Below are 27,568 nucleotides of genomic sequence, written 5' to 3'. Positions count from 1 at the left end.
TAAAAGGTAATTTAGCAAAAATACCCTTTTTGATGTTTTTCACACTTGTTGCATTGGGTGAAATGCAGAGTGTACAGAGTATATTTTCTTGTGGAGTTCAGGCTTTACAGTATAAGGTCAGTTTCAGCTGTTAGTAATATTATTAGCAAGAGCAACTAGACCTGCTGAAAAATGAGTGTGAAGGTTGGGGAAAACAATTAGCCAAAGGAAATTTGTATAAATTTGTGTCCTCATAGATATGTCTGCTTATTTTGAGGTTTGGGTTTTTTGTAGTTTTTCTTTTTGTTTGTTTGGTTTGGGTTTTGTGTGGTTTGTATGATGTTCCAAACTTGTGCAATTTACAGTTCATAAATAGTGATTTTTTTTTTTTTTGTTATTTAAAGGAAACCTTCCTGATCCAGGGAAAGCTCAAGATTTCATGAAAAAGTTCACACAAGTTCTAGAAGATGATGAAAAAATAAGAAGTCAGTTAGAAATGCTTGTTAGCCCAACATGTTCTTGCAAACAGGCTGAAGGATGTGTGGTAAGAATTGCTCTTAAAGTATGTATATTTTTGGAATAGAATTGATTAGAAATTTAATTACAACTTATATTTCAGAGGGAAATAACAAAGAAGTTGGGCAATCCAAAGCAACCAACAAATCCTTTCCTGGAAATGATAAAGTTTCTTCTTGAGAGAATTGCTCCTGTGCACATTGATACTGAATCCATCAGGTATTTTTTTGTGTGTGTTGTTGGCCATAGATCACAGAGTTTGAAACTGAGGTTTCTTACTTCATCTTTAAGCACAAGCAGTAATAGGCTGGGTGGATGTGGCTTAAAGCTTGGTGACCTGCAATATTTTCTTCTGTTTCACTTCATGTAGGGATTTTTTTGTCCAGAACATAGTCACAGAAACAATTGCATTGTCATTCAGTATAGCTGGGATGACCTGTCAGTAAAAGTGGATGTGTTGCTGGCAGACAACATATGGTTTGTGACCAGCTGACTTGTTTTAAAACAAATTTCTGTCCAGACTATTCAGCTGGAACTTTCCACCCAGAATAATAGCTCATAGTGACATAAAACAGTAATGTAACTGAGGAAGTAGAGGTTATGATGATGAGGCAGCAAGACTTCAAGGAAGAGTGAGCCAATGAAGTTATGATGGGGGGGGGGGAATTGCTGAAATTATTTTTGCTGAAATGATTATTTAACTAACAGCAGTATTTGACATAAGCCTTACTGTCAAGAAAAATATGCAGAAGATAGGTCTTATAAATTTATCATCGGCTCTTAGCAGAATGTTAAATGGTTATTATTTTTCCTCTTGGTTAGAGACTATTATAAACGGTTATTTTCCATCAATTATTAAGACTCTGTAGCAGGTTGTAACCTCAGCATAGTTCTTATTGAGTTTGTTGCTTGTAATGCTCAAATTGTTTTCTTATTTTGGTCATCCTTCCAGAGTAATTTGTATATAGTTCTTAATTCATGATGGATAAATATTTTTTAGTGTAATGCTTCAGAATGCTTTAATTTGGATTGGAGATGAGGGCAACCAGATTATGTATGTAGTTGACATATTTGGTTTATAGTAGGCTTATGTTTTAAATAAGTTGCTTTAATAAGATTGTTTTCACAAGTTTAAGATGTAATCATACATGGTGGAATTGCAATAACTACAAGGCCATGTTTTGTTTTCCTCTTCAGTGCCCTTATCAAGCAAGTGAACAAGTCTATAGATGGAACAGCTGATGATGAAGATGAGGGTGTACCTACTGACCAGGCAATCAGAGCAGGTCTTGAATTGCTGAAGGCAAGTATAGTCCTGGTGGTCAGTGAGCATGGGAAACTTTGCAAAAACTTTGTTAAAATAAATTTTTAATTAGCACTTACTGCTTTTAGTCAAAAGCAGGTGGTGCCTACCTGGAAGAAACTGGTTTGGTTTTTTGTGCTTTATGCTCATCTTGGCACATCAGTAAGGCTATTTTAAAAATGATTTAGAAACTTTTCTGTAAGCCAAAAGTAGTTGCGTGTGAGACAGTAGCAGTGGATTTTTGGTTATTAGAGCATGAATTCAGCAATTTGTAGACATGGTGCTGTTGTACATCAGTGGTTCCTTTGTGTTCCACCTAAGCTGGGGTCTTACCTATTTCAACTATGAGTAATCTTGAAACTGGGCTAACATAGGAAAGACTGTCAAGTAGTCCAGGTGGGACTTGACTTCAGAGGCCTTAAAATCTAAAGGACTCCCATACTGAAGTTTTCAGAGTATTTTAGGTGAACTAAGGACTGAGTAGATTCACCTGAAAGGGTGAATCTCTTTATCCAGGTGTGAACTTTTAGATAAAAGTGCAGATACCCAGTAGCAGAAGAATGCATCTGAGTAAGAAAGAATGAATCATTTTGTGAAGGAGTATATGCTTGAATGAAGGCTTCCAAGTCAGTATTTACATATTTGTATGAACTGGCATGACACATTTAAGGAAGAGGAGTAAGACTGCTCTAAACAAAGAGGTCTATACATCATCAGAATAATACAGGGAGAACTGTATTATAGAAGTCCAGCATTGGGAATGCCATGCAATGAAGTGGGAAGGAGGGTAACTTAATTAAAATAGAAAACTGCATATGAAGAAGTTTGTGGATTTTGAGGATTGTTTCTCTGCCATGAGTCAGAATATTATGTGGAACAAGGCTAATAATCAACAGCCACTTAAAAATGAAGAGAAGACCACATTTCAGGGAGGATCAATTGAGGGTTTCTTTATTTTTTTTTTAACATGGGAGGACTGTCATACCTGAAAACAACCAAGTCCAAGAATCCGAAGGAGAGGTACAGAATCTGTTAAGTTAATGTGGAAAACTTGAGGGACTAGAGGCCCTGTTGAATATGTCTGTGTTGCTATTTTAGAGATAGGAATTTCACTTCAGAGCAGAATCAACTCTTCCCCTGAGGAAACAAACATGAAGTCTGGAGGCACACGAGCTGGATTACTTTCAGAGGAACAATATTGAGATGGGCTTCAGAAGCACATGTTGTGTTGCATTGCCTAAAGTGGATTTAGTCATTCTATAAAAATACTCTGAAGTAAAACTCCTGAAACATGAATATTGCTTCGTTAGCATCAGTTGGGTTTCTCCTAAGACCTGCTCCTGCTGTAACCCAGTACTTGCTAATGTAGGTGTAGTCACTGAGAAGTACATGGTCAGAGTAGTAGGAGAAGAAACTGAGACTGGGGAAATAAATTAAATCTAATGAGGTCATGTATAAAGACAGAACTTTGGGAGCTACTTAAAAAAAAGAAGAGAAATGTGGATCATGAATCAAAACCAGGGAGAGTATTATAAATGTTCCAGTATGGCAGTGGAAAATGACTCTTGATGAAGTGTCCTAGTATAAGTGGACCTTTAAAAAATGTTAACGTGGCTTTCATCATGTTTTGGCAGGTACTTTCGTTTACGCACCCTATCTCATTTCATTCAGCTGAAACTTTTGAATCTCTCCTTGCTTGCTTGAAAATGGATGATGAAAAAGTGGCAGAAGCTGCATTACAAATTTTCAAAAATACAGGAAGTAAAATTGAAGAAGACTTTCCTCACATACGATCGTAAGTTGTTTATCTTACTCTGAGCAGTGACTTTTACTGTATAGGATTTTGGAAGTTCTCACTCTTCCTTTCATCTGCTGTAGCATTATCCTGCATTCTTTTGGAAGAAAGTATTATTTCCAAAAAGCGACTTTGAAATACTAAATTGTAGTGCTTTTTGAAGAATGGAAGGGAAATGTATATACCCTAAGTAGTGACAGGTGGTATGTCACTATATAATTTATATTGTTGCCCTTTAGAATTACTTATTCTTTCCTAAGTTATATATATATATATATATATATATATGCAGTGTAAAAACATTCCTTGCAATTTAATGGTGATATGTAGGCCAAAATATTTCCGAAAGAACATGTAGTACCTGTGCAGATATCAATGCCTATTTTAGCACATAATATTTTATCAACAAAAACTAGGATTTTTTTTGCTTGCAAGTTATGTAAATAATTTTTTGTTCTTGTTTTTGAAGAAATGACCCAAATAAAAGCAATGAGTGCTTTTGCAGAAGTGTCATTTTATATGTATATCTGTATTTCTTTGTTAGTTTGATGTTTTGGAAAATTTTCAATTTGTGAAATTACTTATCTCTTGGTCTGTTTGTCTATTTGTTTTGTTACACAACTGTTTAGTGCTTTGCTTCCAGTGTTGCACCATAAAGCTAAAAAGGGACCCCCTCGTCAAGCCAAGTATGCTATTCACTGCATCCATGCAATATTTTCCAGCAAAGAAACGCAGTTTGCACAGATATTTGAGGTAATATTAAATACTTAAGTTACTTTTACTGATCTTTTATATTGCATATGGAAACTAAGGGATGTAGTTGCAAGTTGTAGCAGATTTGGGAAATATTCCTAAATATTCCTAAAAATTCCTTTTGTTCTTACATGATTTTGGCCTGAAGAATGATAGTAGAGGGTGTTCTTGTATCTCGTGATTCATCATGTTTTAGGTTGTGTATTTTAAGAGCTGGTAGAGTAAAACCAAGTGTTAGGCTGTGTATTAGAACCATGAAGTATTTATAGAAAGAGGAACCATATGCTACTCCTTACCCCTGTTGAAAATGGTCAAACATATTTAAATGGTTGCAGAAATTTAGGAAAACTGAATTGTGGTACGCACTAAATGAATTTTATAGCTGTAACTGCAAATGTACTTTTTAATTAGTGGCCCTCAGCCTCTTATCTTGAAGGCTGAATCATAGTCCATTACTGGAATTGCTAGCTTGAGATCTTGTTCTCCCACAAGAAAGTAGGCTTTTTAATCCATTGTTTCCTAAAGGGTCATGCTTGAGCTGTCACTTTTTGAACTATCCAGAGGTGATAAATATTTTGTCTGTCATCTTGACCTTTCCTCTGACTTGAGAAAGACTTGATGGGCTAGTGAATGTATCTTTAAAATTAAATAATCACTAGTTCTTTTGAAATTGTATTTCTGAAGTAGACATGGACAACTTGGTATGAAGCTATCATTCCCAATCCTTCAGTACGACACAGATTATATCAGTAATAGTTGCATTTGTTGTCTTTTTTTTTTTTTTTAGCCACTGCATAAAAGTCTGGATCCAAGCAATTTTGAGCACCTCATTACACCATTGGTTACTATTGGCCATATAGCCATGCTTGCACCTGATCAGTTTGCTGCCCCTTTGAAATCTTTGGTTGCTACTTTTATTGTTAAAGATTTGCTAATGAACGATAGGGTGAGTATCTTTAAAACCTTCTATTAAGAGTATGCTTTTTCTGCAGTATCGTACTCAGCAAGTGCTTGGGAAAATATTTGGCATGCTGGTTCTGCTTTTTGTATATGGCTGTCTTTTGATTTCCTCATGTAGTTTGACTCTATTCAAAACCCATGGTACAGGTAAGGAGAGTTCTACTAATCTGGGAATCTTACAAAAGTGATGAGCTGCATAGCATACCATTTCATCACTTGTGACTTGGCCTTCATTAAAAAGGGGAAAATTGTTATGACTTCCTTCTATTTCTTATCTTGAGTGAGTTGTGATTTTTTAGGAAGTATATTACATTTGAAATTAAAATACACTATTTAAATGGAAGACTGAATTTCATTTTTTGAACAATTTTGTATTGATTCTAAAATGATTATGAAGTCAACAAATTAACTCATGCATTGTTTGAAATTGCTTAGGAAAAGATACTGTCTAAAACAGTAAAATGTGTATGAGGTTTCAATCTACTGGATATGGAAAAACTGTTATTTCCAAATCAATGGCTATTATGCCCTAAAGGAATAGATTTCAGGTAACAACAACAACCAGTGCCTTTATTAATCTTGAATTTGCTGATACTTGGATAGTGAGGTATCTCACTTCTGTAGTGGTTACTTCTGTAAGGTACTGGAGACATAAAGCTGACCAGGGAAAGCTGCTGTATTGTTTCCAGAAGCAAACAGAAAGAGAAGTTTCAAGTTTCACTGAAGAGTAACTGTACTGTAACAAATGTAACATTTTGTTTAGCTTCCAGGAAAAAAGACAACAAAACTTTGGGTCCCAGATGAAGAAGTGTCTCCTGAAACCCTTGTTAAAGTGAGTAGCATGTACTATGTTTTCCTGTCTCTTATGTTTATAATACTTAATAAGGATTTGCTCTTGGGAACATATTTTTAAATTATTATTTTATGCATAAATTTACATACACACTTCATAAAGTTTTTTAATAAGCTCTTTATAGGTGTAGTTTTGTTTTCTGACACTTTACTGTGATGATAGCTGGATTACTTAAAGTAAAATTATTTTTTCCCCTCCTCTTCAATATCGGAGTTAAATGCTATAGAAATTTTGTTAAAAGTCTTTTCTTTGTCTGTTGAATTTTTATGCCGTTCCTAGAAACTTTCAGTGTTGTTTTGGAAGAAGAAAAATGGGGTTTGGATTTGTCAGTTTCTTCAAATGAATAAATCTGTTAGAGTGTTTATTTTTCTGTGCTTGCAATGTGTATTAGAGAAAAACCTGGATTTAAGGAAAAAACATCACTTTAAAATAGTGGGGGCTTTGTTTTGGTACTGTACTTGAAAATGTCATCTCAAGCTTTTTCTTATTTTGGAGGAAGTGTATCACATTTTCTGTACTCTGTAAGAGATACTGTCAATCAATTTTCAATGAATTAGAAATAGACTCATGATGTGGAAAATGTATTCTATATCTGTATTTGGTTTTTAAATGCCCTTCAGAACAGGGATAGATTTTTGCTTTCACTTCTTTTAGAATGAGATGCTTGTCTTTTATAGTAAGCTCTATGTTATATCAGTTGTTTAGTTTCTAATATCTTCTGAGTAGAGTGGCTCTGGTTTTAAAAAGTTCTTTGCCTTCTCTCAAAATTGTTAAACAGTTCCTAGCAGACCTTCTTTTCTGCTAGGTTATAAGTATTTTGGTTTGCAGTTTGGTACAGAACACATTACTGGAAAGGCTTGGCTTTTTTTGAATTTGATTTGTTACTTTTAGTTTTTTGATTCCACAAAGGATAGTTTTCATGTTTGTGCAACTCCATAGTTGCACAGTATACTCCAAAAATGGTTTAAAGAATGCACCTTTGTATTAAATTAATGAAGTGCTAATTTTAAATAGACATGATTTCACTTGAGTGATTATACATGTAACTTGAAGTAGTAAGTATTAATTGTTTTTCTTAATTATTATAAATGATTTGTGAAGCTGTAATAACTCTCTAAAACGTACTTTTATATTGATAAAACTTCTCATACATCTGTCTATTTGGAAAGGAATTAACCTGCAGAAATTCTTAAGGCAATTTACTGTTGAAGCCAAGCCTGAAAACTGTAAGAAGAATTTATTTGCAGGTGAAAACAGGCTATTGTGAAAATTGATTTGCAAATTTAATTAGCCTTTATTACTGCTGCAGAGCTTAAACTTAATGTATGCTCCAGACAATGCCATTAGTTTATAAATGATTTCTCTCTGATCTTGTACTTTTCTTCACTCTGGCTTTTCAAGCCTCTTTTTCCTTTTGTAACATTATTCTATATCTAGTGGGGATTTTCAAACTAGCAGGTTAGAGTATGAAAGTGGGAAGGAGTGCTGAAAACTAAATTTTAGTATTGTCCAGCCAGCAGATTGACAGAGGATAACCTTAGTTTTGGGTGCTAAACCTTCTGTGAAAGGCTCTCTGCAGAGAAATGTTTCAGTACAGTATTAACTATGAATTGGATTAATGATTGTATGAGTTAGACTGGAATTCCTACGCCGGGCACTTGAGTTCTAAAGCAATTGTCTCTCTTGGCAGTGACCTGTAATGAGCACTGTGCACCGTGCAGGGGTTTGAGACTTGTGTAGTAGCAGTGATATTTCTTGTTTCCTTCCATATCACTGGAATATGAGGTTTTTAATAAGGTTTCTCTAACTATGCTCAAAGTGGACTTTGTTTCATTTTTCACTACTGCACAAACTCGCAGCCTTTGTCGCTCTGAAACCTCAGGCAGTAGAAACCTTAGCCAGCTGCTGCCTTAATGGTGATGTAGTAGGAAGACAGTGTTGTGTTTGATATGGCTCTGTCTCATTTTCACTTTCTTATCTTTTCATGTTGTGTAAAATAATTTTTCATCTTGGAGGAGAATTCTAGGCTTGTGGAACACAAATTGAAACAAAAACTATGAATTGAAACAGTATTAACTATGAATTGGATTAATGACTATATGAGTTAGACTGGAATTCCTACGCAAAACACTTGAGTTCTAAAGCATTTGTCTCTCTTGGCAGTGACCTGTAATGAGTACTGGACACCATGCAGGGGACTTGTGTAGTAGTAGTAATGCTAGCAAAGAAATAGGGAAACTAGTGGGGTCAGACAAAAATTTTGAAGGAGGCGGGACTAGGACTTGACTACATGGAAGGAAAACTAGAATAGGTTTGGATAATAAAGTTGGGGAAAAGACATTATGGAGTGAATTACTAGATGCAAAGATTGAAATTGAAGTTGGTCAAGGGACAAGGTAGCTGTGTCTGTTCTCTGGCTGAATGTGTCATTTATTTGAAGACCAAGGAGAGCTGTCATATTTCCATCCTCCCAACAAATGGGAGGCACTAACAGTTACAGGTCCTGGTTATGACATGAAGAAACTGAATTTGTGAGCTGTGAAAATATATGATGCCATTATTGTTATATTACAATTATTGTATTGGATTTGATGCTACTAAAATGTTCTGGTGGACACTTAGAGCTGTTCCAGTTGAAGACCCTTTGAAAGTGAGGGCAAGACAAATTCTGCTCCTCAGACTCTATTTGCATTTTGAGTTCTGGATTGACAGACATCCTAAAGCTCACTGGTGTTACTCAATAAGGTGGAGCAAGTGGACTACAGTCCTCAAAACTAAACTCACATAGAAGTGATAGTCCTAGAACTGGGATCTGATGGGACTATTTTAATCAGTTCGTTGCAAGGAGTAGATCAATTATGCTATGATAAATTTAATTTGTTCATATTGTGAATGTTTATATAAAAGTTACTAGAGTTGCTTTTCCCACTAATGAGAATATTTGAAGTTACCATGTATGAAAAGTGTAAGTTTTCTAAAGCTTTTGGGTTTTGATCTTCAGAGTTCAGAATTTTGTTTTGGTTTTGGTTTTTTTTGGTTTCCTTTTTCTTTCACCAAAGGATATCAATGTGATTTAGATGAGCATTTTCATTTTCCTGTAAGAAGATACTCTTCTTTGTTTTCTTTATTGTCTCTGCTGTCATATGCAAGGAAAATGAAAGGATAAAGGGATTCAAATACTAAAACAAACTTGATCTCGAAATTGATGTTTTATTTTCACTAAAGAAATGTGAAATTATTCAGTGTTTCATGATAGTTGCTGAATTCTGCATACTGGCAGAAGCTTGCCTCAAAACACTTGATGTTTCCATTGGCAAAACCCAAGTTATCCCTCCCCAACTTTGAGGCTTTTCTTTAAATAGCTGTGAAAAAAGCTTTCTTTACCAGGGTAAGTTATTGTAGTACAGATTGCTAGCAGTCAAGATGTCTGTTAAGTGTTTTTTCAAGTACATGTCTTAAATTTAAACTCAGATATGACATAGATAAATAGAGAAAATATAGGGCACAGGAATTTAACGCCAAGGTCATGGGTTCAGTCGCCATATGGGTCATTCACTGGACTTGTTGATCCTTGTGGGTCCCTTCCGATGCAGAATATTCTGTGAATTCTAGGAATATGTAAAGATGAAAATGTGTTCTGCTTTTTGATCCAGTAACGTTTTCTTAGTAAGTATAAACTAACTGTTTAGTCTATTTCACAGTATTTAATGGATGTAAGCTCAATTAAGTAAATGTTTTCAAAGGACAAAATATGTGATTGCTTATAGAAGAAGCAGCTCAAACTTTAACTAAATGTATAATTTTTATTTGCTGTAATACATACTTGAGACTTTCAGTGAAAAGTTGCTGTCTAGTGAGAGTATGTCTGGTTATCTTTCATTATTTAAATGATGTTTTGCAGTCCTGACAGATTTATGTTTGTACCAGCAAAAAGCACTTGGGAAAAAATACCATGTGATTAAATTAAGATAAAGATTATTTTAAAAATGAAGCTTATAATATGATTTGACTTTTTGGTATCAATTTTTTTTTCAGATTCAGGCCATCAAGATGATGGTTCGATGGTTGCTAGGAATGAAGAACAACCACAGCAAGTCAGGTACTTCTACTCTGAGACTGCTAACAACAATATTACACAGTGATGGAGACTTAACAGAGCAGGGGAAAATAAGGTATGTACCAGATGGTAATGTTTTCATGTCTGTGATGGAGTGAGGGGAGAGTTTTAATTGAAGTAGTGTGTAAACTACTCTGCTAGACTCCTTAAAAATTTATACATTTTATTTCATAAGATGTGATAGTAAGCTTGGCTGGTTCCTACTTAAGTTTGCTGAGTCTCAGGTTTTGTAACATTGTACACACAGCTGAATTTTAGGTTTTATATTCTTGCTTTTATTTATTCCTTCAATAGGCTATTACTCATATTGCAGTAATAAACTGTGCAACTTCCTCCTTCCCACTGAAAATCGGTTTTAATTTTTTATGCAGCTTGTTGTTCCTGGTGTTCCAATTGCTGTGTATGCCAAATGCCAATAGGTGGGCTTTCTAATAAATAATAATAGTGTGTTGTATAAACCAGGTGGAAATACTTAGTACACAAGACACTTCTGCTTGGAGGCAGGCTAATCTACCTTGAGGTCTCTAAAAGTGAAAGCAAGAAGGAAATGTGTAAACAGGATTAAATCTCAATAAATAATTTACCTTTTAGGTGACTGCTGGACAACTTGTTTTTCTGGGTATCTTCTTAATCCTCTGTGGTAGGAAAAGTGACAAGCTGTCAGCTGCTATTGCTTGCTAAACATTGAAAATTTATGTCTACAAAAGCCATTAAGGGCATGGGTAGATTGTGCCAGTATGTTTAAAAAGGTTCTGATTTTCAGGTAGACTTAATGTTATACAGTAGTTATGCAGATAAAACCATATTGTGTGTGCAAAATTGCAAACTTGAGAGCTGTCTAGTATATTATATTTGTAGCAACTGTGTAATCTGTCCTAAAGTTCTTTGTAAACAATTGTTTTATAGTTCTGTAATGTGACCATTCATGGCAGCTGCCAGGGAGTTAAGTGGCAGTAATTTAGCCTTTCAGCTTGACTACTTGGAGCTCATGGTTGGCTTATGCAGTAGTTAGAGAATAAATTAGTTCTGTAGACCCTGTGTGTTTTCATGCTTGGAGTGATGATTCCTTACTGTGCATGTTTCAGAAATTTAATTTTCCCACTCCTTTTCTACTCAAAAAGTAATTATATCAAGTAGAAACTTCATATAATGATGTGATCAGTTGTTCCATTTTTAAATCAAGTTGATGGAGGGCTAGGGAGGGATACTTTCAAAGTAGGGCAGTGACATGTGATGTTGCTGTGGAGGTAACCCTTCAACCCCAGAGCTTGGAACTCTGCCTGGGGATGGATGTTGAGCCAATGGAGAGCTTATGGGCTATGATTGAAGAGCAGTTTGCTCTGGGTAACATCGTGGTGAGTGTCTGCTGTGGGACCCCTGACCAGGAAGAAGAAGTGGAACAGCTGAAGACAATGTGTGCAGTCTTTGGCCCTCGTGGGGAAATTAAACCGCTCTGATATCTGCTGCAAGGGCAGCACAGCAGTGCATAACAATCCAGGGCAGCATCAATGACAACTTTTTGACACAACTGGTAGAGTACCTTATGAGGAGAGGCTCTCTGCTGGACCTCATATAGGCCAACAAGGAGGGGCTTACTGGGGATGTGAAGGTTGAAGACAGTTTTGGCTATAATGACCCTAAGATGGTGAAGTTCAAAATCCTGAGGGCAAGGAGGGGGCCGGAAGGCAAGATTGGACTGGACTTAGGAGAACAGTCTTGGGTCTCTACAAGCATGTGCTTGTAGGGTCCCTTTGGATAAGGCCTGAAGGGAAGAGGGGCCCAAGAAAGCTAATTGTCTTGTACTTAAAAATCCCCCCTCAGTACTTGAGAGTGATCACAGCAGAAAAGCAGATGGATACTTCAGCAAACTGTACCTGGATGAGCAAGGTGCTCTTGGCAAAATTCAAACACAAAAAGAGGAATTGAGAGCAGCCCTGCAGAGTAGTACTTGGGGACACTGGTGGATGAAAGGGTGAACATGAGCCAACGTGTGCTTACATCCCAGAAAGCCAGCTGTGTCCTGGGCTGCATCAAAAGAAGAGTGGCTAGCAGGTCAAGGGATTTGATTCTGCCTCTTTAGCTCACTCAGAGGGTGAGACCCTGCACAAGGTACTGCATCCAGCTCTGGGGCTCTCAGCACAGGAAACACATGGACCTGCTGGAGCATGTTCAGAGAAGGGTCTCAAAAACAATCAGAATGCTGGAGCACTTTCATGAGGAAAGGCTGAGTGATTTGGAGTTGTTCAGCCTGGAGAAGAGAAGGGTCTGGGGTGACCACAATAATGTGACCTGTCAGTACTTAAAGGAGCCTTTAGATAGGAGAATTTTTTTTGTGGTGAGGGTGATGAAACACTGAAACAGGATGCTCAGGGAGATAATAGCTGCCTCATCCCTAGAAACATTCAAGGTCACGTTGGACAGGCCTCCAAGTACTGCTCATTGCAGGGGGTTGGACTAGATGAGCTTTAACAATCCCTTCTGGTCCCAAATATTCTATGGTATGAGGTAAACAGAAGGAGGAAGAAGAGATGGGTAATCTGGCAGGAATACAGGGAGCACCATCTGAGATACAGACAGGAAAGCCAAATCTCAACTGGGATAAAATCTAGCAAGAAGTGACAAAGGCAACCAGAAGAGCTTCTCTAAGTAAGTGACAAAATGAAGACTAGGGAAATGTGCACCCACTGCTGAATGAGGCAAGAGCCCTGTACCAACATGTAATAATTTGTGATTCTGAGTATTGCTTTTCAAGAAAGCTCCAAACTGGTTGAAGAGCCAGTCCATTGTCTCTGTGTGAGCTATACTGCCTACATTAGCAATTACTCTCAAAACTTGAAGCAGAGGAGATGATGTTTCAGGCCTGTTAGTTCTGCATGGAACTTGCTGACACTTCCTGACCTTTGTTCTTCACCCATTGAGTGCAATAAGGATATCTTCTTTCTTGCAATGCTTACTGTGTCCCTTCTGTGCAAACCTGATACTGCTCCCTCTGACTTGGAGTAGGCTTTGAAGAGAGTAAAACTGTCCGTTCAGTACAGAACATAACCTCTTAGACTGTACTTGATATGAGGTCATTCTGTGTGAGTCAGTTTTAGTGTTCATGGCTTGCACTTGTCTTTTAAACGGTGTTTAATAATTTGCTAAACATAATTGAATTAAGTGAAAGTGGCAGGGCTCAGGAGCCTTTGATGCTGTTGAGGCCATCAGTCATGTTGTAATCTTGGTGTTATTGCCCTCATCAGCCCTAAAATTGACTCTGCCCCTATGCCTCTTGAAGTCTACACAACTCTACCCTTCAGTGACACTGTAAGGGATTTTTTTGGTTTTTTTTTTACTTCAAAGCACTGTTCAGCCTGGAGTGTCAGGTGAAGGCAAGGTCCCATTTGGACAACAAATCGCTTCTCTTGTTCATCCTTTACACTTTGAAGTAGTAGGATTGATGACTTTCTTGAATTGCTTTTAAATCAACAACTGACTTCTTTGAGATGTTATCGTGTTAAATTCACCAGTCTTGTATTTTTTTTAATATTGAATTTTATTAGTAGTAGCTCAACTGTCCTTTCAAGTCTTTCTTTTTAATTTTATAAGTCATAAACAGTCCTGCAGAACTCAAGATTATACAAATTTTCTATTTGTGGTTAGATAGAACAGCTAGGTTTCATCTTGCATGTTTTTGTAGTAGGATTTTGATTTTAGTCTATACCAAGCATAAAATACGACTATTTCAGGATGCTAACAGTTGCTGAAAGTACTGATATTAGACATGAACTTGAATTGAGATTTTCTTGAAATACCATCTGCATTTTTTCTTAAACTAATGCTCACCAAGAGAAAAATTATTAAAAACCTTTTGGAGCTTAGAATGTCATAGTTCTGTGCTGTAGAAAATTTGCCACACATCTGATATACAACATTTTCAGTGGTTGCATTCAAAAGACATTTTGCTATTGTCTTAAAATAAAATTCACTTGGTGAATTTCACTATTGTCTTAAAATAAAATTCATGTATTACAGTGTCTAATTAATCTTAATTGATGTTTGCCTGAAGTCTGCATTTTGAGCTAGGAAAGTTTGGCAACTCTGGGGAGTAGAAATGGGCTGGCTACTTCTTTGGCAGGACTCTCCTGCTGAAGGGGGACCAGCAAGCTGAACAGAAGTATCTTACTGCTAGATGTGGTCTCTGAGGGCCAGTATGGACTGTCCTCACATCAATGCAAACCTAGAATTGTTTCCAATCTGTGTGTAACTTTTAGGAAGTTAGATGGAAAATTTTTATTGCCAGGTTGGGACCAGGTAATGGTAAGTGGGAATAGGCTGTAAAATGTGCTGCCATGAAAATTACTTGGGGTTCGAAATTGCTTCTGCTAGCATAGGGGCGGCTAAGTGCACAGAAACTTCTTTCCTTTGAAGTACTTGTTTTTCAGTGATGCAAACTTACTAGATTTAGATAAGTCAAATAATTACATAAATTTTTTTACTAATTAACCTTCACAATCCATGTGCTTGTTTTTCAGTAAACCTGACATGTCTCGCTTGAGGCTGGCTGCAGGGAATGCTATTGTGAAGTTGGCACAAGAACCTTGTTACCACGAAATCATCACCTTAGAACAATACCAGCTGTGTGCACTAGCCATAAATGTAAGGAAATTTGCTGGGAGTTGTGGGTTATCAGGAGATGTATGATTATATAGTTGTTTGTTCTGTATGTTATGTATATTTCTGCAAATCTGGTTTTGTGCAAAATATTCAGCCTTGGCATGAAATTATTTCTGCATTTCATAATCCTGAAAACTCATTGTGGATGAAAATTAGATCTGTAGTACTGGGCTGTCCATTGGGGAAATACTGACTTAGAGTAGTCAAATGTTAGAATACTGATAAACTAAGAAATGCAGTGTGTATTTAGGTAATACCCCAGCTGCATTATAATATTACTAGAAGTTAAAATGAGATTATGTAAAGTATATTGAACTGTGGTGAAAACAGTGACCTTGGTTTCTCAATACTTGTGTAGAATATATTTGGAATGCAGAGGTCTGCAGAAATAATTAGCATCCTTCAAATATTAGAAGAAATAGGGATATATTCCTTAGGAGATGCTGGAATTTTCATCCTTAGCTTCTGCCTGTGAGCCCATAGTAAGGAAATAACTTTCAAATGGTAAGTTGAGATATAGGGACCCTCTCTATTTCTGGCTTGTAGGCATAGCAAATTGTACAGAAATTGATTCATACCCCAAGAGTAAGGTGGTCATGAAGGGACTTCTGTTGGTGTTATTTGTGTAGCTGCTGGTATTCTCCTGGCTTTCCAGAAGTCAAGAAATCCTCTGCAAGGAATCCTGTCCAGAAGATGTCTGCAGCAATAATGATATGCCATTTTAGATTTTAATTCCTGTGTCCAGCTAAAGCTTTAAAAGCTGCAAACCATTTTAAATGTCGGAAGACTTTAAATTGGCATGTAATGTTAGCAAATACGGAGTATGGCTCCTGTGTGGGTATTGTTTACTTTCATACAGAGTATCTTGTTTACTTTCTAAAGTTGCTTGGAGCTGGTTACTGTTAGACTAGAAAAATCATTCCTTTACCAGAGTAAGGCAGTCCCTATTAGGCTTGTATATTCTTTTAACTATGTTTATGTGAATTTTAAGCTTCTCTGTTCCTATGAAAAGGAGCTCTTAGTCAGTTCCCAAATACTATGAAAAACAAGGGAAATGGAACAAAGCTTTAAACTACTTAAGCAGATGAAATCTAACGAAACTACAGCAGGAAGTCAGTGGTAATAACTGAAGGTCTTTACACCCAAAGCAAAGTCTGATACTTTTCAGCTTTCCTGTTCCAAAACTGAACAGAAGTGTTAGTCTTGTCACAAAAGGAGTTATAAAGATTTTTACAGTTCAGAACAAAATTAGTCAAAACAAAAATAGGCACTCAGTGTAATGACAAATAAGTTCTGACTCTGCTCTGGAAAGGATACTCAAGCTGGATAATGTCATGCCAGACTAGCCTTGCCAATGTAGTGTTTGCATGTTCTGTTTTCTTGTGAACCCAGTGATCAAAATCTGTTCATTTCTTCAGTCACTTCCCTCCTGTGGCAAATCTTTATTGCAAATGTTAACCGTATAGCTCCTATCAGAATTTTGTTTCATTATTTTGATACTCTTTTCAGTATGTTAAAGGGCAGGCCTTTTGCCCTCTTCCATCTCTCACTTCTATCACTTATTTTCCGGCTATAACAGTCTTAACTGTTTGTGGATATTCTAACAGATGTGTTGTCACCTTTTTTGTGTCTAATGCTTACCTTCCCTGAATTTTCAAAAGGGAATTTTGAGAGATAAAATTCAAATTAGAATATAATAGGGTTCTCAACATTTATAAACCAGTTAGTATCACATTTTACTGTAGCATTATAGCATACTTTGGACCGGAATGAACCCATAAAGATCATCCCATTAAGCTCCTTTGCTGTGGTCAGGGACACGTTCCACTAGAACAAGTTGCTCAAAGCCCCATCCAACCTGGCCCTGAACATCTCCAATGATGGAGTGTCCACAAGTTCTGTGGGCAACCTGTTCCAGTGGCCTGCCACCCTCACGGTAAAAAAAATCTTTTCCATATGTATAATCTAAACCTCACCTCTTTCAGTTTAAAACCATTGCTCCAGAGCAGGACACAGCACTCCAGATGGGGGTCCCATGAGTAGATGTTGAGAATTCCCTTTCTGACCCTGCTGGCCACTCTCCTTCTGATGCAGCCCAGGTCATGGTTGGCTTTCTGGCCTGTGAAAAGCCAGTTTTTCATCCACAAGTGACCCCAGTCCTCTGCAGGCCTGCTCTCAATCCCTTCATCCCTCAGCCTGTATGGATACTGAGAATTGCCTGGAGCCAGGTGCAGGACCTTGCACTTGAGACTCTTGAATCTCCTGATGTTCCCCTAGGCCCATCTTTAAGCCTAATAAGGTTCCTCTGGATGGCAGCCCTTCCTTCCAATGTGTCAGCTCCACCACTTGGCTTGGTGTTATCCACAGGCTTGCTGAGGGATGTTCTCAACCCTCCTATCTGTGTAATTAACAAAGATGAACAATCCCTGTCCCAGTATTCCCCCCTGAGCACACCAGTTGTTACTGATCTCCATTTGGACATTGATTTTTTTTTTGACTGCAATCCTTTGGACATGGCCATCCAGCCAGTTTCTTATCATTTGAGTAGTCCATCTCTGAAACCCATATTGCTCCAATTTAGAGACAACAATGTTGTGTATAGCTGTGTCAAAGCCCTTATAGAAATCCAGGTGGGTGACATCAATTGCTCATCCCTTATCCATTTGCACATTGACTTCATTGTAAAAGGTTAGACCAGTCAGGCATGGTTTGTCCTTTGTAAAGCCATGTAGGGTATCTGTAATCCCCTCCCTGTGGGTATCCGTATGCTTTGTCATTGCTTCCAGGAGAATCTGTTCCTTTGCGGTATCATTTCTGTCACTTTTCCTTCTTCATTTATTGACATTTCTTTGCCTTTCGTGACTTTGTACATTGTTTTCTAGAATTTAGATTGTAAGCTCTGTCAGGTCAGGAATTCTGCCTTTCATTTTCACTGCATCTCTTAATGGATTTTGAATACTTATATAAATAACTTTTGTAGGCGTTTTTCAGGCCTTCTCCAATTTCCTTTCTTGCTTTCTCAGTGGAGATGCTCAGATGCAGAGTAGCTGTAATAGCTTTAATGATTTTTTCACTTATAAGGGGTACTGTTTGGGTTTTTTTTGAGATTTGGCATGTGCAGATATGTATACATACATGTTAATGCTTAGAGTGGTTAGTATTAGAATCTATTTCTTGATGGTAGATATTGAATACTCTGAAAGTTTTTTTGTTATTAACACTTTTTAGTCCAGCCACAAATCACGTGACATCAAGGCTAATTCTAGTTTTGTGTTATTTAATTCACAGCAAAGATTCTCTAAGTGGGCAGATCAGAAAACAGATTAAACAACAGGAAAGATCTTACTTTTTAAGGCTTGTGATGGTTGCACAGGTTCTGCTGAGGTTCTGTGCTGGCACTTTTTTTTTCTGTCTGATGCTGCCATTTTGTAATGTGTAATGACTAGAGTGCAGAACGCATAATTAAATTTTGTCACTAATTGCTATGTGAAAGTGGCACTGGTAAACAGGGGCATTATTATGGTGAAATGCATGTGGTTTTAGTAATTGTAAAATAAGTTGCATATGTGTTTGGCCAGTCTTATAAGCTTACCAGCAGCTGACTTCTGTGATCTCCAGAACTAATTTTGATGTCAACAGAGCTTCATATTGAGAGACAGTGAAAAGTAATTGAGGATAGTACTTCAGTGTTTAACAAGGCTTAAGATCAGATTTAAGATCTGATAAGCTTTGCTGTTGAAAATACAATTTAATTGTATTTAGAATAAGTGTTGTGGATTGCATAAGTTTCGTTTGTTTAAAACAATCCTAAAGCTTTTTCAGTTTTCTTTGTTAATTCAAGATGGTGTAATTGAGGAATCAGAGCTGTGTCTGATGTTTTGCAAATATGTATTTTTAAATGCTTTTAAATGGTGAACTTCTGATGAATTTGCATTAAATTCAGAGGTGTAGATATATAAAATTGGATTCATTTATGGAGTTTGCGAATGCTGTTAAAAAATAGCGTACCTTAGTTAAGTTTTGTCTCCTTCTTAGTGTAAGAACTGAGTCAAATTTAAGGTTATTCCCAATATTAAAAAATAAAGGAGTTGTAGTCATTCCAATTGGCCACACAATACCATCAGTAGCAACCAACTGTACTTCCCTTGTCCGTGGAGACAAAGACGTTTCCCTGCTGGAACAGCAATTAGACATCCATCTCTTTTGAGCTTCCTAAAGGCTTTAGACTTAGGTGATACTGGGTAGGGAAAGGAGGGTTCTATCTTAGCCTCCTGTGGGGGTGGATTTGCTGTAAGGAGACAAGAGATGATGAGCAGATCTCATGGTTTGGGTTTGTGGGCTTGGGTTACTTCAACTCTGGCTGCAGCAGGTGTTTCACAGCTTCAGTCCACAGAGAGGGAATACTGCTTTAAGCACAGAAAGGAGAAAATGGGGCTCGATTGAAAAAAGTTTCTTCTCAATTTCATTTTTGGTGGAGGCAGAGGGAACATTGTTTTATTTAATATGTGATCTCATTAGATGCCATTTGCAAATTTTGCAGAGCCAGTATTTCCAGTGGTTAGGTTTTGGCCCTGCACTTCCAGTTGGCTCTTCAATCCTTTCTGACTTCAAAGCTGCCATTTGACTAAAATAGCTGCTTACTCCTGTTAACATTTTTTCTATGTATTTAGAGATAAATCTTTCCTCTTGACCTTTTATTGGCAGGTTAAATGTGCCAAGCTATTTTGGTGACCTTGTTTACCTTAAGCTTTTCTGTATGTTTTCTTCAAAGTCTTTTCTACACGTTTCTGTTAAGCTTCCTTGTCCTGTGTTGGGAAATGGTTTGTCATGTCTTAAATGGTATATATAGGTTATTTTCATACAAAAAAAATTTAAACTTCATGCCTTTTCTGGGAACACATTGCTTAATAAGCTGTAGAACTACATTTGCTGCCTTCATAATGTTTTACTTCGTGTTGTTTGGCAGCTGTTAAACACAGATCATTCTCCTCCATGGTCAATTGTAGTGCATAGGTTTCCACAGTATAATGGAAATGCTCTTTGGTGTTTCACCCTATCTGTTAATTCTGTTGAATTTTATTCAGTTTTTAATATTAACATCTTGATGAAAATGTGTGAAATCATAGCAGCAAAATTGACAGGGTGGTGGTTACTGGTGGATAAAATGTTTTTGTGCAGATCTTTAACATTGGCTTTACAAAGCAAGTGACCCAACTGTGAACAATTTCAGTAACTCCATGCCTTACTGCTATGCTAAATTAGGCCTTGAGTCCTGAGTGTGATACCTTCCTGCACAATTTTTGAACCTTAGCTCTTCTTCTGAGCTTAAAGCAAGCTTCAGCTGATTAATTCAATTAAATTGCTCTGATTTGGCATTAAAAAAAATTCTTGCAATTCCTATGTTTCAGTGGCTTCAAGGTCTAATTGGTTTTAGCATATTTACTTGAGCTTCCATGCTTTATTTTACAATTTATATTGCTTTAAGAAAAGTTTACAGTTATCTTTTTTGGTTTTGCCTTTTTTTTTTATAGGATGAATGTTACCAAGTGAGACAAATATTTGCTCAGAAACTTCACAAAGGCCTTTCTAGACTACGGCTGCCACTAGAATATATGGCTATTTGTGCACTGTGTGCAAAAGATCCCGTGAAAGAGAGAAGAGCTCATGCTAGGCAGTGCCTTGTGAAGAACATAAATGTCAGAAGGGAATATCTGAAGCAACATGCAGCAGTTAGTGGTAAGAGAATAGAAGTCACTTTTTGCTACAAGTGGTGTAGTTCAAATATAAATGTGAGTTGACTGAAAACATTGATAGTTGTCTGTTTTTATACACAGAACCACTGTAAAATTGATTTGGAGGTATCTAATGAAAAGTGAAAATTTTCAGGTCTTCTTCTGTCCAGATTTTATTTTGATTTTTTTTTTAAACAGGCACTGCTGAGGTCTTTGAGTTCTGTTAAAAACTGTGCAAATGCTTATGCCTAAATATATTGGAAGTGAAGTAATTTTCCAAGGCAATTATGTGTACTATTTGAATGTAATAATGTTAATAATGTTCTAAGTGAAGTGACGATGATTAATTTTACTTCAGCAATTACTAATAAGTAACTTTATTACATAAATGCTGTACTAAATAGACTGTCCTTGCACTGCTGTATTGAGTAGGATCTTGTGTTATTCCTGCAAAGGGCTATATTTGTTGGCACTTCAGGATGAGTTGATGCAATTCTTTCTTCTCAGTGCCAGTGGTTGATCGTGAGAATGCTTTGGAAGTTATTATGGACTCATGTCAGCTATTTTTCTTTTATTAAGTCAGTCCTTTTGACTTAAAGCTACAGACATACACTATTACATGCTGGTACAGGGTCATAGGAAAAAGTAGGCCTTTATGAAGAGCTATAGCATTTTTGAATGAGAGATTTTGAAAGTTTTATTTATTTGAAAGATTACTGATGATTTGACTTTTGTGAAATGAAGGGGATTTTTTCATCCTTTTAGCCTAAACCAGACCTGTTTTGTGAATCTCATGTCAGAGATGCTGTTAGATAACTGACTTCCTTCTGTGTTTATGAATCACTTTATATTAGTTTTGTCAGTCAGCCTTTCTCAGTCCTCTTAGACTCTGATCAGAGAACAAGTCTACAGACAAATACTTAATGCATCATTAATTAGAGTTAAAGAAAAAAGTGGTACTTTTCTCCCACTCAGTAACATGTAAAAAAGAAAAAATAAATTGAACAAACACCTCTAAGTAATTTTAAGACTATTACTCTTGAAAGTTGAAATCTCTTTTTATTAATTGTGTAGACAGAAAGCATAAGAATTATCATGTGTTTGAAATAGATGCTGCAAAGTTACTGTCAAAAATCTGTGGAAGAAATTAAGAGGAACCTAGGTGTTTGTGCTTTTCTTTATCCAGTAGGACCTCAAAGTGCACCTGATAAATTATTTTCTTGCTGAAATAATTGCATGATGCCTTTGATTTGACATATGCTATAATGCATGGGGAGTCTGGATTAAATATAGATTGCAGGATTTTTTGAGGATTGCAATCTTAACTTCGTGCCATTCAGATTTACCAGTCTGAGCTTTCAGCAAATAGAATGTCTTGAACTGTTTGTATCCTAAAATATCCATATTGCAGCAGTTCAGCCAAAGCTCATTTCTGGAAATAACACAATATTTAAATGTGTGTCTCTCTCTGCCACTCTCTGTGCTGACCATGCAGTAACTCAGGGTGGTAATGATGGCAGTACCTCCTTTGGAAATCTGCATCTTTGCTTATTCCACTTATTTGTCTGAATCTATAAAGGTGTGATTTTGTGATATGTTTTGTCTTAAAAACTTCATACAGGTGACGAGGATATCTGTTGGATATTTTGGGGGGATTTCAGCTTTTGTTGAAAATATGGTAAATTTCTGTTTACCCTGCCTGAGGAAAACTTTCTAAGGACTAGTACCCAACAGTAAAACACTTCTTCCTTCCACACTGGCCTTTTATAGGCTGGCAGGAATTATTCTCAGCCCTCTTAAATTCTCTAAATTCTATTCAGAGTTGAAGCCACTCAAGAAGAGACTTATTTTGATTGTGTATCTTCTACTAGTTTCATCTGGGTAGAGATGTGTCTTGCATAGGAATTTTTATGTTCTCATGATGAGCTTTTACTTGAAAGACAGTAAGCAGAAAAATTACAAGAGTAAAGACTAATTTTTTTAAACAAGTGTTCTTCCTAAAAGCTCATAAAGGACTCTTGTGAAGGGTTTTGGCACATTGTAGTTTTATGTGCTGGTAGGAAAGCCACCCTATCTTTCAGGTAGGGTCTTCTTTCATTAGAGATGAAAGTTCTATTTTATTTTCCCTACTGATTTTTGTCATGACAGGGTTAAATATAATATGTATCAATACTTTTTCTTTCCCTGTTTTGTCGGGAACTAGTTCATTTTATTTTCCAGACCCAGTTGGAATTATTGTTATAGTTATATGAGAAATGGTCCAAGGCAGGAAGTTACTGAAAAACTGAGTTTATGAACTCTTGATTAGCATTCTATTGAAGTTGCTAATTAGTACAAATAATAGTGGTTTGGTTTGTTTGGGGCATATCTAAGACAAGCCAATTTTGCTAGTGTTCTGAAGTTTTAATTATATTCTTTTCCTTCCCTGCTATCTTTATTTTTTTGTTTAGTAATGTGAACAGCTGCTGGCTAAAATGCAGGACAGTGCTTGAAAAGAAGAAGGCTGTTTTTAAAGTTAATAGTGCAGTGTCAATTGAAACACACTAAAAACTGCTTTGCAAAATATACTGGATTTCAATTACATAAATATGGCTTGAAAATCACTCTACATTGGGTGATTTTATAAATTATATATATTTTTTGTAGACTGTGCATTACCCTGATTTATACAGATCTCTAAGAAAGGGTATAGGTTAAGACTTGATGTATGCATGGCAATTACTTTGTTAGTTTTGTAAAGTCTGCAATAATGGTGTATTTTGTTTGATGCACACAATATTTCTCAAGCATATGCTCATATGTCAAGCAAATTACTCATTTACTCACTGTTAGTCTTCTAATGTATTTTTAAATAGTTTTCAAATCATATTAGTGTATATAATGATTTACAGATGTTTGGACTTATTCATAACTGAATATTGTATAGGTAAAATTTACTGAAAGAAGATTTTCCAGACTTGGTCATGCACTTACTATCACAAAATATGACTTTTCAAAAGCGCAGCTGGGAATTTCCCTCTTCCCTTCACATGTACATTCAAGCCATGTCAATACTACGATATTGCATTTGCCACAAGCACTAAAGATCAGATGCTTGTGCCATAGCCATATGCATGGAATTCCAGGATGCCTTCTTTTGACCATTGTCTTGCCTGTTGCACAGGCTGCAGGTTTAGTAACTTAGGTGTGCTGTGTGTCCTCCTACTTCACTCAGGCATCAGGCTAAAGTCAGCAGCGTGGATGTTTGCTGAAAAATGTTTTTTTTTTTTTTTTTTACTTTTGGTGCACAACTTGTCCATGCCCCTGGGGAGGTGATCTCTGAGGTGCTGGAGTTCATGCTGCATGGTGTTGGTTGGGTCAGGGAGTTCGTTATCTTACAGGAAGTGTATTTTGTGATCATAACTCTGAGAAGGCCATTGGCAACAACCCTTCCTTTTTGAATCCCCAAGGGAGATAGGCCTTCAGACTGTCACGATGGAGGAAAGACTTTCTTGTAGACCTGCTCGGGATTCCAAAAGTCTCAGAATGCTAGAAAATATTTTGAATGCTTTGAATGTCACAATAGAGTTGTGCTGCTCTGTTTAGGTGGGATTGAGCCTTTCAAACTCAGTGCACTACTACTTTGTTACAGCTTTCATGTGACCTCCCACTCCTCTGGAAAGAGATATTGTGGCAATTTGACTGTGAAATCCCTGCAGAAAGCCTTTGTTCTCTTGAGAGCAAGGCTTCACACGGCAATGTCCAAAGAAATAGTTGTGACTTATCCTGTAGTTGTGCTGATCTCACTTCTTGCAGTCAACATGGATTTTGTGATCCATCCTCATGTCTGCTTTTCAAAGTCCTTCAGAATACAGGCTTTGAACTGAGGAAAGGATTGGGAGTAGGAGGTAACTGGAGCTGTATCTCAAGGTAGCTAGAAAACAAGCAGCCCTGAGTGAGAGATACTTAAAATCTTAATTGTTGCATGCATGAAACATGTGCACAGCAGCCATGAAATGAAACATCATAGAGAAATGATAGGCCCACATGTGTTTATACCTTAATGCATGCTGACCTCAAGATTTGCCCTCTCCTCCTTGGTAGAAAAGCATACTTCTTGGTATGTAGTTTTTTTATGCATCTTTCTTCTTCTTTTCAGAGAAACTGTTGTCACTTCTACCAGAGTATGTTGTTCCTTATACTATCCATCTTCTAGCTCATGACCCAGATTATGTCAAAGTCCAGGACATTGAACAACTCAAGGATATTAAAGAGTAAGACCACTTTTAATAGTGTTATTTCTAACTTTATTCTAAGTGGAATTTTAATTAATTGCTGTACTCTGTTACACAGTCCAGTGTGCATAATGATGCCAGTAACTTCTGTAAAATATTGAGAGAAATACTATAGGTGCTTTTTTAGCACTCTGTGATATTTTATATAAGGAACCTTTCACCTTCTGCTCATCTTCATTTCATTTTTGCAAAAGAACTGTTTTCTCTGAGTTAGACTAGTTCAAATTCATAATACTAGTAAAAGCTGGACTTAATCATGTTCTCAGATGTGCTTTTTAAAGGAATTTCTTTTGTACTTTGGTTCATGTGGGATACTGTATTTCTCCTCTAGGTGCCTGTGGTTCATACTGGAAATATTAATGGCTAAAAATGAAAACAACAGTCATGCCTTTATCAGAAAAATGGTAGAAAATATCAAACAGACTAAGGATGCTCAAGGACCAGATGATCAAAAAATGAATGAAGTAGGTGATACTTTTTGATTGAAAATTTGATTCTGGCCTGCTAATGTGAAGGACTTGCTTTTTGTTTATACACCAACTTGAAAATGTCTTTCAATAGAATTGTATGTATGAAAACATATTTACTGTAATGATTATATTTATTTTAGTTTAGATAGTCATTTTCTTGTGCTTCAGTAATTCTTGCACATTTGCAAGGGAGTTGTAATGTTTTCCATTACTCTGTTTCTGTCTCAGTAAGATTACTAAACACTAACTTTAAATAGATCCAAACTATAAAATTTACTACTTAAATCATCCACTAAAGTGCTTTTTAGTATTCCATTTCTAAAGTGCAAAAGTAAATTTAATAGAGGAAGAAAAATACATTAGAATACATTAGAAATCAGTGGTATTGTGTAGTGCATGTATCAAACTTTTTTTTTGTGGTTTTAGCATCACATGTCCAGATTTGTCACTTTTCGGCTTTTCCCACAGAAATGTGTTTTGGGGAGTGGGTGGGTGGGATGTGTGTGCTCATTTGATTAATTTTGCCTTAGAAACTATGGCAAGCATTACTCTTAAGTGTGGGAAGACCATGAAAACCATCAGTCTTCAATTGTTGGACTCACAATGCTTTTGCTTTTACCATCTGTATTTCAGTATCCTGAGAGACACTGTTTAAGATGCAGGCTAGTGTTAAATATTTATGATTGCTTTTGAACTGTGATTTCTTGTGGTCCTGTGCATGAAAGATACACTGTCTTTTTTCAAGATTTTCAATGGACTGGTTTTTAAATTTTATTATTTACAGAAACTATATACAGTCTGTGATGTAGCAATGAATATCATTATGTCAAAGAGTACAACATACAGTTTGGAATCCCCTAAAGACCCTGTGCTTCCAGCCAGATATTTTACTCAACCTGACAAGGTATACTTTGGCATTTAATTTTTCTTGAGATAAGTCTGTTTAAATATTTGCTAGTTGTAATTCACAGTTGTTTTTCTTAAATATTTCTTGTAACTTCAGACTTCTCCCTCTTACATTGTAGTTTAAAATGTATGTATGTATATGTTTTCATAAATAAATATATGTGCACACAAGAATTTCTCTTCCCCCCTACTCCCATATTACTGTTCTAGTTTAAAAAATCAAAAGCATAAATGATGTAAATTAAATCTTTCAGTACAAGCTCCAGAATGTTTATCTCTTGTTTGCTGATTATTGCTGTAATTGCCCCCACCCCCTTTTTTTACAGAATTTCAGTAACACCAAAAATTATCTTCCTCCGGAAATGAAGTCTTTTTTCACCCCTGGAAAGGTAGGTGTGGTATGGGGGGTTGAGGTTTAGTGCTATGTTTGTGTTCTGGTTTGTCTTTATATTTGGAGTGACAGTTTTGTTTGCTTTCTTTGTGGGTTTTTTTGATTGTTTTGTTTTTTGAAGAAAACTAGCATGTAATTAATTAATCGCTATGTTTAAGAGAACCAATTGTTTCTAGGTATAGAGAAAGAGATGGGTAAAAGGAAAACTGATGCTGTCTATACTAGGTGGTGGCCACAATAGGCAAAGCCTGTTGCCTTTAGAAGGAGAGGATCCCAAACCACCCCAATATAACCCATAATATTTGTCAAGTTGACAAAATGGTTAACCTTTTTAGACTGCAGAAGACTACAATGTTGCATACAAAGTGGCAGCTGTGGAAAACTCTAACAGAAATAATTTTAAAAGTCACATCATTAATGTTTGGCAAAGCTGAATACCATTTTACAGTACCTTACAAGATAACTGACTGTTCTATAGTTTTGTTAATTTGCTCCTTCAGAATATGCATTCTATTAAATGGCTGTGTTCTTTCTTCACTAAAACTAAACCCAGGTACTCTTTAGGATAAAATTAATATCTGGTAAAGGAAGCGACAAACTGTGCTTTTCATCTGGATTAATGCATCCTGTTACCTTGTGAAAGAAAGAAATCTTCATTACTCTTAACTTTGCTAATGAAGCATTAACTGTCAGATAGTAACTTAATAATAAAGGAGGAGCACAAGCTAGGAAATGAAGCAGATTTCTCTTTGAGAAATTGAAAGTCAACATCTATGGATTGGAATAGATCATCATTGAAACTCTTTTGAATCCTTATTTAACTTTTATATTATTTTATATTTCTAGTGCTGAGTATTCTAGCT

At 36.4% G+C, this 27,568-nt stretch overlaps 1 protein-coding gene across 3 annotated transcripts in view; it reads left to right on the top strand.

Moving 5' to 3' along the window:
• Positions 1-27,568, top strand: part of PDS5B (PDS5 cohesin associated factor B) — a 101,529-nt gene that overhangs the window by 59,202 nt on the left and 14,759 nt on the right. For all 3 annotated transcript variants that reach the window (XM_077173803.1, XM_077173804.1, XM_054627851.2), the window contains exons 16-29: positions 384-523; positions 599-714; positions 1,693-1,798; positions 3,433-3,593; positions 4,223-4,346; positions 5,134-5,292; positions 6,070-6,138; positions 10,195-10,331; positions 14,791-14,914; positions 20,464-20,668; positions 24,803-24,917; positions 25,270-25,402; positions 26,193-26,312; positions 26,641-26,703. In XM_077173803.1, the coding sequence (XP_077029918.1) occupies positions 384-523; positions 599-714; positions 1,693-1,798; positions 3,433-3,593; positions 4,223-4,346; positions 5,134-5,292; positions 6,070-6,138; positions 10,195-10,331; positions 14,791-14,914; positions 20,464-20,668; positions 24,803-24,917; positions 25,270-25,402; positions 26,193-26,312; positions 26,641-26,703 (1,772 nt within the window). The remainder of the gene's footprint in view (positions 1-383; positions 524-598; positions 715-1,692; positions 1,799-3,432; positions 3,594-4,222; positions 4,347-5,133; positions 5,293-6,069; positions 6,139-10,194; positions 10,332-14,790; positions 14,915-20,463; positions 20,669-24,802; positions 24,918-25,269; positions 25,403-26,192; positions 26,313-26,640; positions 26,704-27,568) is intronic.

Source organism: Agelaius phoeniceus, chromosome 2 (assembly GCF_051311805.1).
Source record: "Agelaius phoeniceus isolate bAgePho1 chromosome 2, bAgePho1.hap1, whole genome shotgun sequence".
NCBI lineage: Eukaryota > Metazoa > Chordata > Aves > Passeriformes > Icteridae > Agelaius > Agelaius phoeniceus.
This window is presented reverse-complemented; position numbering and strand designations above follow the sequence as displayed.